This window comes from Seriola dumerili, unplaced genomic scaffold (assembly GCF_002260705.1).
Source record: "Seriola dumerili isolate Sdu_G_001 unplaced genomic scaffold, Sdu_1.0 BDQW01000073.1, whole genome shotgun sequence".
NCBI classification, from domain to species: domain Eukaryota; kingdom Metazoa; phylum Chordata; class Actinopteri; order Carangiformes; family Carangidae; genus Seriola; species Seriola dumerili.
Window position 1 is genome coordinate 5,355,532 of NW_019174328.1, and position 18,184 is coordinate 5,373,715.

General features: G+C 40.5%; 1 protein-coding gene across 1 annotated transcript; it reads right to left on the minus strand.

The window, feature by feature from the left end:
• Positions 1 to 3,829: 3,829 nt before the first annotated feature.
• btbd3 (BTB domain containing 3) lies at positions 3,830 to 11,409 on the minus strand. The gene is made up of 4 exons (XM_022743932.1): positions 10,471 to 11,409; positions 9,074 to 9,164; positions 6,934 to 7,052; positions 3,830 to 6,212 (listed from the first exon to the last, which is right to left on the minus strand). The coding sequence occupies exons 1-4, from the start codon at positions 10,779 to 10,781 to the stop codon at positions 5,180 to 5,182; spliced, it is 1,554 nt and encodes a 517-aa protein (XP_022599653.1). The 5' UTR covers positions 10,782 to 11,409; the 3' UTR covers positions 3,830 to 5,179.
• Positions 11,410 to 18,184: the final 6,775 nt, after the last annotated feature.

Genomic DNA, 18,184 nt, shown 5'->3' on the forward strand with positions numbered 1-18,184 from the left:
CAGTATGAATAGAGGCTCTAGAGTATATACAAAAAGTAGCATGCCCAGCCCTCATCACCCCTCTCAGTGGGAAGCTGCCAACATTCAAGGTTTTGATCAAGCCTTGCCGTAATGGCTGTGGGTGACAGGTATACGAGACCATAGTTGTGGGAATAAATAGCTTGATTAGCATAATGCATCACCATCAAATTCAGTTTTCAGAGTGTGTGAAAGAACTACTTTTTGCCGGAGTGCAGCATTCATATACCTTCTGGGATTGTATTTCATAGGACAAAAACACAATTATGTAAACAGGGTATTTACCTCTGCACCGTTGGAAGGTAATATAATTTACTTCCACTTTGTGCATGATGCTCTGTCACTATGTTGTGTGTGTTTTGGCTGCTTTGAATAGGCTCTGGAGCGTCCTTTGTCCACCAAAAGCGTATTTCCTCTCTTTTCAGCAATCATAATTCACCTGATACTCGGAGCGCTTACCTCCAGAAATCCTAGCCATATTGATCCATCTGGAGCCGAGCGACATCGCTATAAACAGGCTAATCTAACATAAAAGCTGGCCTCTCAATGCCCCAGCCTGTTGAAACGATTTAGTTCTGCCTGGTAGCAATGAATAAATAAATAGATAAATGAGACACACAATCACGGGCTTGATCCTGCAGAGCATCCCAACCGCATGCGACTGGAGGCAACAGCTCTGAGATAGGAGATTATTTGAAATAATATCCTTTAAATTTTGCAGGTCTTTAGTGCCACAGGGTTGGGAATGGGGATGACGGAGAAGGGAGGGTAGTGATTATCAGTCAAACTCCTGTCTTCTCCTTGCCTCTACCTGCACCTTGTATCTGAACCTTGCGACCTTTCGCTATACTCACATGTGATTAATTGCTACTTTGGCTGTCCACTAATAATCTGTGTGATAATTATCAAGGGAATGGCTGCGTCACCTGAATGTTACTCAAGCCAGACTTGCCACTTACCTCTGCCTCCCCCTTTCCATTCTCCTCTCACCCCCTGCCTTGTTCCTGCTTGACTGGCTGCCAGTAGACTGAGGTTACTGCCATAGGAGTAGTTGGGGGAGGGGGGGGCTCAGACACCCTTACATCTGTCTGGATTACAGCAATTCATTTTAACCTTCAGCAGCCCTTGCCAGATGCTCTCATAACACTTACTGGACAGTTTTGCACTTAGAATACACCAGTACACTATGTAACATAACCTGTGCTCTCAGGACTGTTGTACAGATACATGTAAACCTTTAGAGGAAACATATGGTTTAAGAGGAGGTAGGGGAAAAGGGCTTTGAGATTCCCTTTGAGATTTGTTGAATTAAAAAACATATTTTTAAAATTATTTTCTTTGATGAATTCTTTAAACCCACAGCTGTGTTTCCCTCCTCTCTTTGGCCATTATTAATTCATTGACATTTTGCTTGGATGGAAATAATCAGGATGTTGAGGAGTGGGTATGTGATTGCCTGCAGTGAATAGACTGATGTTTAATATGGTAAAAACAGAATGAGATTCCTCTCACCATTTTCTTTCCCCTTGTGGTTGTGAACTGTGGTGTTTTGCAGTTGCGTGAATTTAGTAGACATTTCTATCCCAATTAACCCTACATCACATTAATATGAAAAGTAGTCAGTCATGTGATTGTTTGTGCATTATGTTAACCCTGGAGTAAAGAAACAACACCTTCTCTCTTAGATACAGAAGATCTTTTGGTTCTCCTCACAGACTTATCTGCACCTCAACAATCAATCTTAGAGAGCATTAGGAATGTTGATCAGTAGTAATCCACAGTCCTCCCTCAAGTCCGACAGAATCTTTTCATCCTTAATTCTTATTGAACAGTAAATAAAACCTCAATGTGATTCTCCTGCGCAATATGTGCCCAGTCTGACTCGGTATCCACCAGCTCTGTTTTTCCCCTTTTCCTTTCCAATGCTAAACCATATGTTTATTCCACAGTTTGTCTGTCAAGAATTCACAGCCGCATTTATGATTATGAATATTACATGTAATTTCCTCTATACTCTGATAAACAGATGTAAGACTGTAAACACTTTGAATTATATATTTGAAATTTCAGTGCTAAAATCAAACTGGATGCCAGCACTGTATATGTGAGCGAGCAATCCTAAAAACTGCGGGAGATATTTATCAGTTACATTTAGTATTTGGATGACTTCCTCATTAGTAATACATGGCTTCTCTTTATAGCTCCCTCTCTGACAAACCAATCTTAATTTAGATGCCTCATCATGCATTTTATTTTTAGCCCTCTAGAATTTAATTGCATTTGATTTATTCAATTAAAATGGTTTCCCACAATAATTGTCACTGCTCATAGAATAAAAAAATACTATGTTTTCATTAAGTATAGCCTCATCACATAATGGGTCAATGATAGATTTATGTCTTAGAGGGTTTTGGAAGATGAATACTACTTTGCAATAACAAGTAATTAGAGCTTCCAGCTCATCTGCAGATTGAAGTCTTGGTATTGATTCAGCAGTGTTTTTTTGGTAATGTGCTCCATGAAGAGCAGAGCTGTTCCCGCCATCTTTCTGGCAGTGAGCTGTTAGCCTCTGGCAATACTACTGCTTTCTGAACTGACTGTGACCAACACCAAAAAAATGTCAGGTCAGTAGATGTGAGAAGGGATTTTTCTCGGAGAATAAAATTAGGGAAAGTGTGTCCTTCTTTTACGTCTCACTGTATCTGAGCTGTATCTGCATTGTAATTTTGCAGCTGTAGATCGGTTACATTTGCAAAATGAAAACGTGAGTGTGTGTCTGTGGAAAGCAGACGTGCTTCTGACTCCTGGCACATTGTAGTCCCCTGCTGCCTCCAGTGCAATTAATGATCTTGCTTACAACATTAGCGCCACAATCATGAAAAATCGCGTTGAAGCACCAAGTCCCCCAACATATTGAGTTCAATTCATCAAGGGCTTCATGCTCATTGGCGATGTCAAACTTGGTCTCAGCATTATTGAGTGCCTTGGTAATCAAGTACCTGCCATAAGCTCCCAGGAGTGATTATCTTTTTGAACATACAGTTCACGAACAGATATGATTTGTCTTGAGATTCAGTAAATGACTCTTGTTTTTGAGTTTTACAGCATATCAGCCACTCAGATAAAGTTAAATTCAGAAATCTATAAAATGTCTTTGTCAATTCATTGTTTTGTCAGTGTATGGGCAATTGTATCAGTGACTGGAATTTTTTAACTTCATCCACTACACAAGTGCACAACTTCTGAAGACTGTCTGCAAGACAAAGATATGAACAGGAGTTGAAATCCACTTTAGAGACTTACTGTCTTTTTCTTATCAGCAGACAGACACATCAAGATCAACCATGGGTCAAACAGCCAGTGTGGTATCCTGGGAATTCAACACTTCAGGGTTTTTCAACATTTGAGATTGTAATATCATTCTTTCTCTATCTCCTGAAACTTGAAAACATGCGATGGTCATGTCAATCCATTCTTTATGACTGCAGTCTGTGAAAATTCAAGGTTGTAGAGGTTGCACATCAAAAAGCCATACTTTAGAGTTGTAGGCTATTAAAATTCTCATTAAGGAGGGGGAAGCGTAGTCTTGCATAGCTCAGTAGGATGCAGATAGAGTTAGAGTTTGACAGACAAAAAGCAGGGTGTATAAGTGGCATCAAGACAGGGATCATCAAACAGCAGACAGCTCTCCTTGGCATTGTAAATCACTGCAGTGCCGAAGGGCATCATCTGTCCCCATCTCCAAATTTCAGTCAGAGTATGTAGCATGTGATGGTGCTGTTTTCCACAGATGGTGTACACAATCAATATGTACCATTTGTTTTGTTTATTTGCATCATCAACAATCATACACATTCGTTGGTCTCCCAGCACTGTAGCACGTAAACACAGGACATGAACACCAGTTTTCCCATCTATTGTCATCGGCAGACAAGCCTGTGGATGTTTATCCTACACCAGAAAGAATATTCAGTATCACATTAAATAAAAAAAAATCTGACTCATAAAAATAATGAAACAAATTCAATTACAAACCAACATCAGTGCAATTCTGTAGCATAAACATTATGCTTCTGCAAATACTGATACTGAATGATCACATTGGGAGGGAGTGCTCAGCAGTTCAGAGTGCACAGGGTTGTTAACAAAGAGAAGTAAATGTCCATAAGATAAACAGCTTCTAACACTGAATCAATCGTTGATTTTTTTGCTGTAAACAAAACCAAGATGCAATAACAATTAGTAGCACACGTCAGTACTGCAATGCAGACAGAATCCAAGGGAAAACCAAAGAAATCTTTCACTCCACCCTGTAGTGGTGAATGGTGATCACTTTAAGTTCATTTTCACTGTAAACATAATGACACTGATGCAAATGATACCTCACTGGAGTGACTGAGATTTGTGTAGATGCAGAGCAACATGCTACAGAGAGATACTGTAGGGGTTGTGTGTCTCATTATATTCAGTGCTCCCTAATCTAAGACCCCTCAAGACCTCTCTAAGTGCCCTGTTACTAGATTCAAAGTATCAAAAAGCTGCAGATTCAATTGAAACCACTCGAATACAAATGCCTAATGGGGTTTACACACTACAATAGGACAAACAGTGTTTTTGACTGTAATCATAACTTGAAAAGTTGCTTTAAGTATCATACAGCTTTTTTGACGTATAATGCTGATGGTCCAGACTGAGTCATGACAGGAAATGTTCATCGTAGAATATAGAATGTGAAGTATTGCTGCTCTATATGTGCATTCTATGCAAGAATAGACATAATAAACATACTGTAGCATATTCATCATATAAGATATCTTTGTGGCCAGCATTGGCCACAATTGGTGGCATCATATACATTTCAGAATTTACATATATTCATATATACAGGCACATTTAGTGCAAGATATTTTTAATCTTTTAGAACTTTTGTTCATCAGCGTATTTTCACAATCCAACAACTTGAAATAGATCTGGTCCTACTCAAGTGGACCATTTACTAAAATTAAAACCACATAAGACCCTTTCAAAGGTTTGAGACCAGATTTTGTTTTGCACAGTAGTGACAAAAATAAATAACAGAAAGTGACACTATGCACAAAGTGATCATTTTCTATTTTCCATAAATGCATTGAAAATCAGTCAAATATGTGCACAGGGCTTGTCAAGCGTAGAAGATGAGCTCAGGAATCTGTCCCCCCTGCACCCCTGTGCCGTTAGTGCTGTCTGAGGAGCACTGGAACTGAAATGTCACTTTCCCACACTGCACCTCTGTCATCCCTTCCTGTCCAAAGTAGCTCAGCTCGTTTCCATCCAGAACCACACTGGCAGTGTAGAATGTATCGGGCTCGATCTGGACTGGGTACTCAAACCACACTGGGAAGGTGTTGCTGGAACCATCGGAGAAGTATTTGCTGAGGTTTTGTCCCAGCAGTACTCCTTGACGTTTCAACTCAATCTTGGCACTGTACTCTGCTGAGCCACAGCTAGATCCGTACAGTCCAAAGCCAGCAATGAAAACTCTTTTATCCACTGCGAACTGTATACTGTCACAGCGGCCCCGATAGCGCCACTGATTGCTTCTGTAGGCACAGGACTGGAATCTGTGGCAACGCTGGGGTGTTAGGCCTTTCCTGGGCTGGCTGACAAACTGCAGCTCAGGTTTCTTGGCTGCTGTGTACCACAGGAAGATGTCATTGGTCTCATTAAGCGTCAACACGCCCGACTGGGCTGCTCCATTGGCAAAATCATCCAGAGCCATTGTAGGGATACGTATCAGGTACATGGCCTTGCCCAAAACCTTACGCTTGTTGTCAGTTGAAGAGGTGAGCTCCTGTCTCTGACACTCAGCCTCAGCCCAGCTGAGCGCTGCCTCAAATACCACTATCTCTTTAGCGTTGAGTGTCTCTCGCTGTAGGATACTCTCCAGGGTCTGTGCGTCGATGTCACAGAAGCCCTCTGAGCGTAACGCCAGCTCGGCCTGGGCATCAATCACCTCCCAGCAGCGCTGTGTCAGCTCCGGCTCCTCGAACAGGCAGCTCTGGGAGAGTAACACGCAGGCATTTTTGGCGCTCAGGCTGGTCTCCAGGAAGTTGACGCAGGCACGTGCCAGGTGAGGGACAATGTACTTCTTGGCAGCATAAAGAGTGGCCAACACTGTGTCAGCACTCAAGTCAATCTCATCACAGTAAATATACCTGTTGACATAAAAATGTGACTTTGTCAGCTTTATAGATACCAGATCAAACATCAAAGAAATGTCATGCAAAGCGACATGGTGGACACATATTTGTTAAAATGATCTATATATATGTGTGTGTGTGTGTGTGTGTGTACATATATATATATATATATATATATACACACATCAAAAAATACTTTAGATGACTAAAGTTGAAACTGACTGATATTTAAGGAATACTGCATGAATCACCGCATCTGTTCAAAACTATGTTGGAAGACATGAAATGGGATTTTAAACAGAGTGAAATCACTGTGCAAACTAATCAAACTAGCCAACAAAATAATATTCCTCCCACCTACTGTAGCCTGCTTGCAAGGATGCAGAAAACAAAACTCATACATAAAAGTGATGGAGGAACAGGAAGCAGGAGGTAGAGAACAATATGGACTGATTCAGAATGAAAAGTGGAATGTATAATGAAAAGAAAAAAGACAGATATAGATTCTGTCTTTAAGATACAGGAAAGAACTCATTTCAGTTCAATTGTATGACAGGGTAAGTGCTGAACAGTTTTGTCCAAGACGTGTCAGAGATAGATATAGAGCAGTTTTATCATATAGCAGTTATGTACAAAGAGGACATTTGTCAAACAAAGGCATTCAAAGATCAAAAGAACAGGGCCAGTTGAAGGAAGCACAGAGTGTTGAAAAGTTTAGACAGTGGAGAATCCTTACTTCAACATTGCCAGAAAGGCTGCTGGTTCCACATCTGGAATATGGATTTCATCCTTGTTTTCAGCAAGTTCACCATAGAACATTGCGTGGAACACTGAGCTCCCAACGGCCAAAACATACTGTTGGAATAAGAAGAGAAAGCAAAATGACACAGGGAAAAGGGAAATGAAAATATGCCATAGTTTTTCTGTGTTTTCACTGGAAACCGCATGACATGTAGTAACAAAGTGGGAAAACAGAAATATTGCAAGAAAGGGAATTGCACTAAATCTAATTTGTTCACATGTGGCTCTTTCTCTTTACATGAAAACACAAATCTCTTTGTGGATATTGAACTATGCTTCAATTCTAATCACTGGAGAGATTGACCCTGTTGAGTTTCTCACATAATGAGCAGTGCTCAACCATTTACTGTTTCCCCTGAAGACAGGGAAGCAGATTTCTAATGAACAAGATTGCCTCTGATAAAAATACAAAAAAAAACAAAAAACAAAATCCTAATAAAGCAACTGAACAGAGTGCAACAGAAGTTCAATTTACTGAAATTAATGACTTATCTGAACTTATGATGAAATCAGATGCAACACAAGGCCACTAATAATTTCAGTAATAAGCATTTTATACAAGACTGTGAATCCTAATCATACTCGAGAACATTTCATGTTGTAGGTTTTTGTGTGTGTGTGCACACAGTGAGTATGTGTAGGTGGGTGTGTGGGTGGTATAAATTTTCCCAAAAAAGGCGCATAGACTTTCTCTTAGGTGATTAAATTGCAGTGAACCTATTCTAAAGTAAAGCTTGCAAATATGGGTTTCTGAAAACAATGATGTGATTGTTGTACACACTGAAATTCATGTTTCTTTTTTCATAAAGAGAGGTCAGTTGAAATACGCTCGCTCTTTTATGTGGATTTAGAGACGATACATATATATATATATATAGATATATATATATATTAGAATAAAATTAATCCCACCTCTTAGCCCATTGTTTTTTTTGTTTTTTTTTTGTTTTTTTTTTGTTGTTTTGTTGTTCTTTTTCAGATGTTCTCATACATTACTGTTTTTAGCTGATGGTTGCATCCTCCATCTTGGAGGGATATAACTTTGTTATCTGACTTGCTGCCAAATGGTCACAAGAAAGATTGCTGTGCTGAACGTCATTATATCCCATTGACATAATGTCTCAACATAAAGTGCAGTCAAGTGATCCACAATGCCCTTCCATAACTGCATTCTATAAATGCACAAAGTGCACTGCAGTTACCAATCATAGATAATACATTTGGGCCCCATAAAAAGAACAAAAAAGATGACCCATACAGGGCTCATCTGACAGTGAAGATGTGGAATAGATAACTGAGCCAAAGCTATGGCTACAAAATCACTTACCAAATATAATGTGAATGTTATAATCATATTCAAATAAAGTCGACATCATGATGTGCTTTTAGATGAGGCATGTGGTCCAGGCAACTATAAACCGTAATCAATCATTTATGTGAACACCTTGAAAGAGCAATGAGGTCAGAAGGTGAACTAAACAAAGAAGACAGAGGGTGTCAACCTGCAGGTGACTGCTGGGATAAACAGGTTGAATATGGGCCCAATTATAATAATCAAAGCTATTTATAGTAAATTCATTTTACTGTCATTCCAAAATCCGAAAGCTAATCAAGTAAGTGAGCACAAAAGTATTTCTAGGATGTGAGATGCAGAGTTGAATGAACCTTACTCTATGCTTTATCATTGTAACCGTGTTCTGTTGGATGTGTTTGATTAAAGGTTGAGTAATTGCAGTGGGGTTTTTTTTTTTTTAAAAGGCTGAGCTAAAGCAGAGACAAAGACGATCCATCCTGTGTGATATGACTGCTGAAGAGGATATCCCTTCCTCCTTCGCTCACTCTCTGCCTCTATCTTTCAGCCTCATTTACATAAATAATTGAGGACTGTCTCAAAAAGACACATGGTGCGGAAGTGAGAGTGGAGCACAAAGGATTTCAGTTCCATTACTGCTGGCAATGAGGAAGATAATTTTTATGCTGATATGATATGAACAACAATGGACTGGGCTGGCTGATTGCTTGTTTGTTAATTTCCTCCCTGCTACTGTGATTTTACTGGTTGATGAAATTCTTACTCTGTGTCCTGGCAGCCGCTGGGTTCTCCCAGGCTGACCCACCACAAAGTGCACATCTGCCATCAGCTCATTGTTGAACATTACTGAATTTCTAAGAAGGGAAAGAAGCACAAAAAACAGTTGAAAATTAATTTTACATTTATTATTCTGTGCAAGAAGAAGGTAAGACACAAAAAGCATATCTTGACAATATTTGGGATGAGATTAGAGGAGAATCAATGCACATAAATCAACTTTTATGTATTTTATGTAAATGAAAGTCAGATTAATTAGTGGTGAGAGTCTTTAGCAGAAGTGCAAGCAAAAATAGTAACTTAAATGTATTTTTATCTTTTTTGCTCCTCTAAAAAGAAAAGTTTTATGATTGGATAAAGTGTCCAAATTACTTGAGAACTGTTTTTTAAAGTATTACATAGCACACTTATGCACTTCATAGCGAAATCAGCTAAATTATTTCATAGCTTAACCATTTTTTAGCTTAAACTCTTTATATCTCCATAAAGAAAGACAAACGAGACAATGAACTGAATGGAAAATCCCCACTGTGAAAGAATGGGACCAACAATAAAGCTGCGTTCATATATTATTGAGTAGTGGAACATGTCACAGGGGTGTGTAAACAGCCCCATGATGTTCTGGAGAGACAACAAAGCCAGGTCGCAAAGAACACATTTTGCTCTGGACAGCTGGGGTCTTTTACTGATAGGCCAAGGTAAATATTTTGCTTTTAGTACAGAGCAGCCTCTGCCTGTTGTGCATGTCAAACGCACCCAGTGCCTGTTCGCCCTCTGTTATGTCAGAGCGACAAAGTCTGCAGGAGCAGGAGAGGGTGTAAACAGAGATACCTCCAGCAGATTGAGGGCAGGGCAAAGGGAACCACCCACACACACACACACACACACACACACCACACACAAGTTGTCATAGGTCACTTTTAGGGATATTACATGGACTTCCATTCATTTCCCTTACCCTAAACATAACCTAACCTTAACCTTCCCCACTTGACCCAAAAATCTGCTTTTTCCCTAGTGCACAAGCTGTCCCCAATTAACTGGTTTTTAGTCTGAAATTTTTCCCCAAAAGTAGCCTATGACACACATATACACACACACACACACACACACACACGCACGCAGGCACGCACATTTAAACTAACAATATACATGAGTAGTTACCTAGACTAAGTGTTTTGTGATAAATTTTTACATTCAGGGATACATCAGGGATTCCATTCATAAAATTGTGTATTGTGTAATGAAAATACAGTTGAACTTTATGAGAAATTTTCAGATTACAATTTCAAATTCATCTCCCCTGAATGTAATGTTGATTTAAAAATTGTTGAGCTCAACAATAACGATTGCTAGTGTGTGCAGAGACTTGGTTGTACCTACCTTTCTCTTATAGTGGAGTAGAGTCCCTGCCAGTTACAGTTCTGTATGGTGTTGTTGTTGTTGAGGTTCTGCTGCTGATACAGTTGCACTGTGGTGGTGGATGCCGGCTTTTTGGTGGGAAAAATATCCGCTGCCATCTTCTTCTTCTTCTTGCTCCTCAGAGTGATTATCTCATAACAGACTGGGGGCAGCTTGGAGCTGCCACTGGCATTCCCTTTCTTGGAGCTTTTACTTGACTTGCTTTTCACTGACTCGGGAAGCATTAAGAAGAAAGTCAGACATTTCATGTTCCTTCCCTTGGCATCGACCATGAGTGTGTTCAACTGCCGAGCAGTGGGAGTGCATGCAAAGAAGACATTCACCAGGAGCAGGCAGGTGCGAGGGACGACCAAGGGGGGACTTGGAAAGAGCACAGACTTGGGCTGAACTCAGATCCTGTGTGATACCTTTCGGGAACTAACAGGACAACTCTCTTGTTTTGCCCGTTTTCTTCACTCTTCTGAAGAGGCAGGTTCAGACCGGTGATCTGAAGGCACTTTTCCTGTGTGAAGTTTGATCTGCTGACGGAGAGGCTCTTGGGGTTCCCATTCCTGCTTGTCCAGAATGATGTGATCAGCTCTTCAAATCACTTCTTTTTCTCCTTTGCTCCCTTGCCTCTCTCACTTACTGCTCTGCTGAGGGTTGGCCTGATAGCCCCAGATTTAGTACAGCTGCAGTGGTCCTCAGGCGACCAGCGGTGTTTACTCAATTCCTTTCATTTCCCACTCTTACTCCCTCTGTGCTTCTCTCAGTCTCTCTTCATCTGTGGATCTCCCTCTTTCTCTCCAACACTTGTTCCTTTTTTTCCCCCTCCCTCTCCTCCATGGAGCGGAGTCATCTGCAGGATGCTGTAGCCGTGGATGCTGTGTTGCTCTGCTCAGCTACTCGTTCTGCTGACTACAGAGGTTGAATGGGAGAGTGCAGAGGAGCTAGAGAACCCCCCACCCCCACCCCTCACAGCACAGTACACAGCTCTCTCCGGAGCTCAGCCAATGGCAGCGCACAGCGTTCATGATTGGCTAAAGCAGCCTAGTGCAGCACATACTTGAATATGCAATAGTCAACGTCTCAATTAAAGTGACAGCCACGCTCCATAAGAATGATTTACTCATCCACAGTTTTACTTCCTCTGTTTGCTTTACCTGGAACCACAGCATTAAGTTTTCACTACAGCAAACATAGACTCCACGCTGTAATTCAAAAGGGCAATGCAAATTTATATGCTCTTTTAAGGGCAGAATTTGCTTAATTCATGCATCTTCTGACAGTCATACTTCTTTTTAAATGAGCTTTGCATAAATGTATACAAACTTGCAATTCATTGTTCTTTGCTACTTTGATTGGACTTCTGACCTCTTAACTGTTTTGCCAGTTAAAAACCTTTTTAGATGCAATACCACATCAAAATGAACATCATATACAGAATACACAAGCTTTTTTTATACTACTAGAATTTGATAATGTAGCATATTGCAGTGTGCTGATATTTCTGTATCTTTTTAACATTTTTTTTTTTTGAATTAACATCCAGATTTTTGCATTTCAAATTAGTAAAACTGCTGTGTAATACCATGGAGTTTCTTTTGAAAAACCAACTGCTTCCAGTTCCAACCAAGAATGTGCTTGTACTTAAGCTTTCTTGTTAAGTCATCTCTTCAGGAGAATACATGGGGCTATAAATGTAATGCACTCTTTGCACAATGTATAATGCATACAGTTCCTTTTCTCTTCTTGTCTAGTTGGGCCTGTGCACACTGGGTATTCTATTTAAAGGTTCCATATTGTAGAAGGTGAGATTTCCATGTCTTTTTTCATTATGGAGCGGGTCCAGGTGCTATATAAATACTGTGAAAGTATCAATGTCCACGGAGAAATGCACACAGCCTGTATTCAGAAACAAGCTGACAGGACTTCCATAAGTTTGTGATGTCGCAAGGAAACAGTCACCACCCTCAGCTATGCCCCCAGTATGACCCACCTTGACCTACTGTCCAACCTTGCAGGATTTGGTTTCTCCAAGTGTTTACCTGAAATCTGCAATGTTTTTAGTTGATTACTATTAAGGTCACTTAGTGTTTTGTTTGGCCTCTCCAAGGGTCTTTTCAGCTTTTGATCTTTTTAACACTATTCTTCTACCGATCTCGCAATTATTTTATGTAATGTTTTATGAGTTACAGTTGGATTGAAAAACAGCTATTTTCTGGCTGTCTCTGTGTGGACTGCAAACTTGCTTACTCACAGTTAAGGGATGATATCCACCGCCTCGAGTCACAGCACTGAAAAAAAGATAAGCTGCTTGACGGCTTTGTCTCCATAGCTGCTGGCAAAGCATACCCCAGGCAAAGCATACTTCCGCCATAATTACCCTATAAGCACTGCCGTCACGCCGCCACGCCACCACCAGTAGACGTTCCTTCCATGCATGCGCCTTAATGTCGCTGCTGGTCTCTCGTCTGCAGTGCCAATTAATCCCTTTCAAAACTCCACATGTTCTGGCCGCAACGAAAAGGGTAGACTGCTCCTTCCCCTTCTCCTGGTAATCCACTTGCCATATTCCACTGTTGCTGTCCTAGCTGCCCATGCACCTCCCTAATGTCCCAGATGGTCTCAGGTTCTGCATGCACACTGGCACTGTACTGGTCTAGCAGCCAAGGAGAGTGAACTGGAGGCAGGAGCAGCATGTTCTGCCACTCCTGCATTGGACCTCCACTGCATAGCTCCACACAAAATCCAGCTGGAGCATTTCAGTGTGTGAATTTGACGGTCAGCCATTTGCTCATTTTAGTTCTGATTGACCATCGCCATAACAGGTGAGTTTTACCAAGCTAGCTGTGGTTGGCTGTGGCTCTGGCCATACAGCACTCAAAAAACTGTCAGCCAATCAGAAGAACCAGTGTTTGATTTGTCCGCTCTGAGCTAATGTAGAAACATGGCTGTGCAACATGGCGGGCTCTGTGGAAGAGGAGCTGCTCCTGGCTGAGATGTGAAGGGCTCATTCTGAGCTAAATGAGACACAATGATTCTTAGTTTCTGGTAATTAAACATAATTATGAATATTATATTCCATTTCTGCTGGTAGATCAATCTAAATCCTGCACACTGGACCTTTAATATTATGACAACTATTATGCACCTTGCATTGATAATAGTAGTACATTAAGTAGCACTATTTCTATTGTTCATAGTAATAGTAATCAATTATTTGAGTATTATATCTTTATTTATTAAGATTGAAAATCTAACTGACAAAAAGAGCAGAATGAGGTGAAATTAGAAAGTCTTCCTTGAACCACTGTCACAATATTGATTTTTCCATAAACCCTAATTAACTGTAGTGTTTGTTGCACTGAGGAGCATTAGCACACTAAGCCTCCTCATACAGTGTGTGCTGTAGAACAGAGAAATTTGCTATGGTAACATGAAGGCAACATTACAGGGCACCATACTCTCAAATTGCAGGCCACTAGAGATGTTACCTTGGTAACCACATCCACAAGCAACAGCGGGATAGAAATGTAGTATACAGACATAAAAACAATGAAAGTAGTACAGGAGAAGCCCTAATATTACTCTGCAGCTTTTAACAATTATTTATGTCACAGTGAACTGTAAATAGTCTTAATTTAGAGATGTATTTGTGTTGTGAATTTTATTTTACAGCCACCCAGTGCCCTTACTAACCACTAAACTGAAACTGTAATGTTTAAAAAGCAACATTGATAACTGGTGATAGAGTACACATGATAAACCAACATTTCTGCGATTTATCTGGCATCATGGTCTAGCAGCCAATATGATAAATAGGTTGCCATTCTATATTACCGTAAATAGCTTCCTGCTTTCTTTAATTGCATTTTCTCTCCATTCATCAGCAGAAAATGTAATCTTGTTATTCACACATTCAGAGGTAGGAGCGAGAGCAGGAAGTAATGATGGTGTTGTCACAGCGTCAACATCACCTTTGTCTCACACTGTCATCATGCAGTCACACATTTTCACAGAAAAGGAAAACATTAGCACGACAGTAGTGGCACAGAAATCTGCATTATGATCGACAAAGGCCGACAGTCCTTAGATAATCACTGATTAAAATAAATGCTGGTAATGGTAAATAATGGTAAGAATTAACTAAAATATAAGCTGATGTAAGAGTGCACAAAAATTTGAGAACTATTTATTAACCATTTTGATATAACATACCTAACAACCTCAACATACCTCAAATGCAATTTTTCTTTTTTTGTATGATTTTGAGATAACGGCACTGTGAAGACTATTAGATAATTTAATTTCTGTACATAGTACACAGTTTAAATGTTTCCCTCATATTTCGGTGCTTGGCAAAACCCCAGCCTCAGTGTATTAACTTCAAAAGGTGAAGTTAAAAAGCAGCAGAAATCCACCTGCGCCTTTGTTGATTGCTTCTTGATGACAGTACTCAGTACAGCACCTTTATCTTCAAAGTAGTTATACCAGGACACCTTCATCTTTTAAGAAGTAACTTCAGTTGTCGCAAAATAATACGAGCCAGAAAAGGTGGAAATAGTAGAAATAGTAAGGTACCTGAAATAAATCAAGTTACTCTGTATCTGTGGTTGTTTACACCAGCACAAAGTAGATTTTGTCAACACACTCAAGGAGTTTCCAGTAATTAATGTGTGAGCAAAGAAAACACTTCTAATTGCAATATAAATGCATGGTGGCTAATTCATAAATAATTAGATAATTATATTGTATTGTCTTATCAGAATTAAAGAAATATACTTTTAGTGGCTTTCAGACAGTACATTGCAATGACCGGCCTGTGCTCACAATGACCTGCCACACAACAATTTGAAATTCTAACAAAAAATTTGCTTTGAAACCCACTGAATACTGAAGTCAGTAGTTATGTTGTGGAGGTGACTGCTTGCCATTCTTAGTTGGAGCACAGAGATGCAGCCCTGTGTAGTGGCAGAACTCTTCTGCAGAGAGACACCTGCTGAGAGGCTTGGCTGAGCACAGCGGAGGAGAGAGGAGGATGGGAAATGAACTGTGATGCAGGCCTGGCACATGGAGGCAGGGACAGGATCCAGCAGCTCGTCCAGTGGAAACCCCCTCACCCTCACCCCATGGACCCCCCCCCCCCCTACCACCCCCACCCCACAACCTCCCTCACAACACACACACACACACCCACACACACGCTCCTCCTCTGCCACCATTAAAGCAGGCAAGGGCACCTGACAGGTGGAAGGGGCGGAAGTGATGGCGTCTGCCCAGAGACGGGGCTTAGAACTCCTGAAAAAGAGAACTGTTAGTCAGCGGGGTCTGGGAGAGAGCCTGCAGTCATGCACAAGAACAGTGTGACATTTGTGTGTGTGTGTGTGTGTGTGTGTGTGTGTGTGTGTGTGTGTGTGTGTGTGTGTGTGTGTGTGTGTGTGTGTGTGTGTTTGAGTGAAAGTAAATGCCAATATGCAAGTTAATGCATTTTATGAAACTGAAACTTGTGGTGTAGCCAGGTTCTCTTTCTGACACTGAACTGTGTCTCCGTTTTTCTTTTCTGCATGTTCACAAAAACCATCACAGCAGTAATTTTGCCAGTCATCTCAGATTTAGCTTCAGTTGCATAATCAGCTTGTCAAAATTTGAATTGAATAACAACTTTTAACAATGTCAAAGATAAACATTTAATTCGAAAAACCCATCATGTATTGTTTGGTGTGGAATTTTTAACAATGTCAATTTCCAACGAATGGTCTAACACAGTAGATGAGATGATAGCCTCTCCTTTGGCTTACAATCAATATGTCACAGTCAGAAGATGTATGGGGGTAATTTTACTTGCCTCGAGAGCACAGAAAAGCCAGAGTGTAGGATGGCTGCAAGAGTCACAAGCCTCTCTGGATTACATGCACAAGAGCAGCCATTTTAAAGTAGGCACATTTACCCCACACAGTATCTATCTGTTGTTGCATCTACGTATCCGTCTGTCTATGTATGTCCGTCTTTCTCTCTGTCAATCCTGCAGCTGCATATATACGTGTGTATGTGTGTATGGGTGCTGCTGAGTGCGTGGACACAATAATGACAGTGTAGAGAAGACCTTACAACCCCAGCCCACCACATGTTCACGCGCCGACTCCCACGCACTTTCTACCGTTGCTCACTCTTCGCCCTCTCTCTGCTGTCATATAGAAGTTGATAGCCGTAATTTTCAGTGTGATTAAATGTTTCACGCGTGGTATGACGCGGTCTTTGCAAATGCATTACATACTCTGCACTGCGGTTAATTCAGTTTCTTTGTTTTGAGTCTAGTTTGGTGCCCTCCTAAAGAATTGACAGTTCTTTTGTGGTAGAGGGTTCAGTGTAGACCATTAACTGTGGGAGTTATTGTCTGAGCCTGGTCTCGGTTTGTATGTGCCTACACACCTAATGGTACTTCACCTTTTAACTCCATATTTACAGTATACAACAAAACTGAGTGTACCCCTGTGCTTAAATGATTTAAAAACATACCATCTTACAATAATGGTATTATTTTTATGTTGAACTATAGGGTATTTGATGTATAATTAAAAACAAACAGGTTAGCTAGAGTACAATGAAAATACAGCCTCAGTGCAACATAAGCCAGTACCTTTGTGACCGCTGCAACACGTCAGTTTACTTGTGATTGTTGCAGCAAATTTGATTACAATTTTTTGATTAAATAAAGATGGGAGAGAGCACAAGAGGATCAATAGGCTATTGAACATCAGCCGAAACACAGTTGTAGCACTGGTTAGGAAGTATAGGAAGAGCCGTACTACCAATAACAGAAGGCGCAGTAGCCATCCATGAAAAGTGATGCCACACACAATTCGCTATTTACGCAGCCTTGCATTGAAAAACAGACGGGTAAGTGCCCCTGACTTGGCACAAGGATTATCTGTGGAAATGGGTCTTTCAGTAAATGCTCATACATTCAGTATAAAGGACATTGCACGAAGTGGAGCTCTACAGACGGCGTCCAAGAAGAAAACACAAAACAGCACAAAAACAGCAAGATTAAGCCAAAGAACATGAAATGAAGCCTGATGAATGTTGGCAGCACATTCTTTGGTCAGTTGAAACCAAAATAAATTTGTTTGGATCGGATATGGTCCAGCATGTTTGGCTGGACCTGGCCAGGACAACCACAGTGACTACATAGTGGCGACTGTGAAACATGGAGGTAGCAATGTGCTGACATGAGGCTACATGAGTGCAAACAGTGACCTTTATAGATGGCACTTATGAATGCAAGTTTGTATACCAAATAGTGAAGTGACTCCAAGTGTCAAGAAGCTTTTGTGGAGGTGTGCTTCCAAACACACTGGGAAAAAAAACACACACAAGAGTTTGTAAAGAAGAAAAAAAGGGAAAACTATGACTTGCATCTCTTCACTATAATCTAGTAGAACATGTTTGGAGTATTTTAAAGTGAAAGGCAGAGCAACAAACACCCTCCAGCAAAGAACAGCTGAAGAGTAATTTGTGAAGAATTGTGTGAGACTGGTACCATTCATGCCCAGAGGGATCAAATCTGTCATGAAAATAAAAGCGGACATTCAAAAAAAAAAAAATAAATAAAAAGAACGAAATCTCACTAATTAAGGATGCGCTGACTTCTGCTGCAGTTTTAAATATGGACTCTACATAACAGATTAATTAG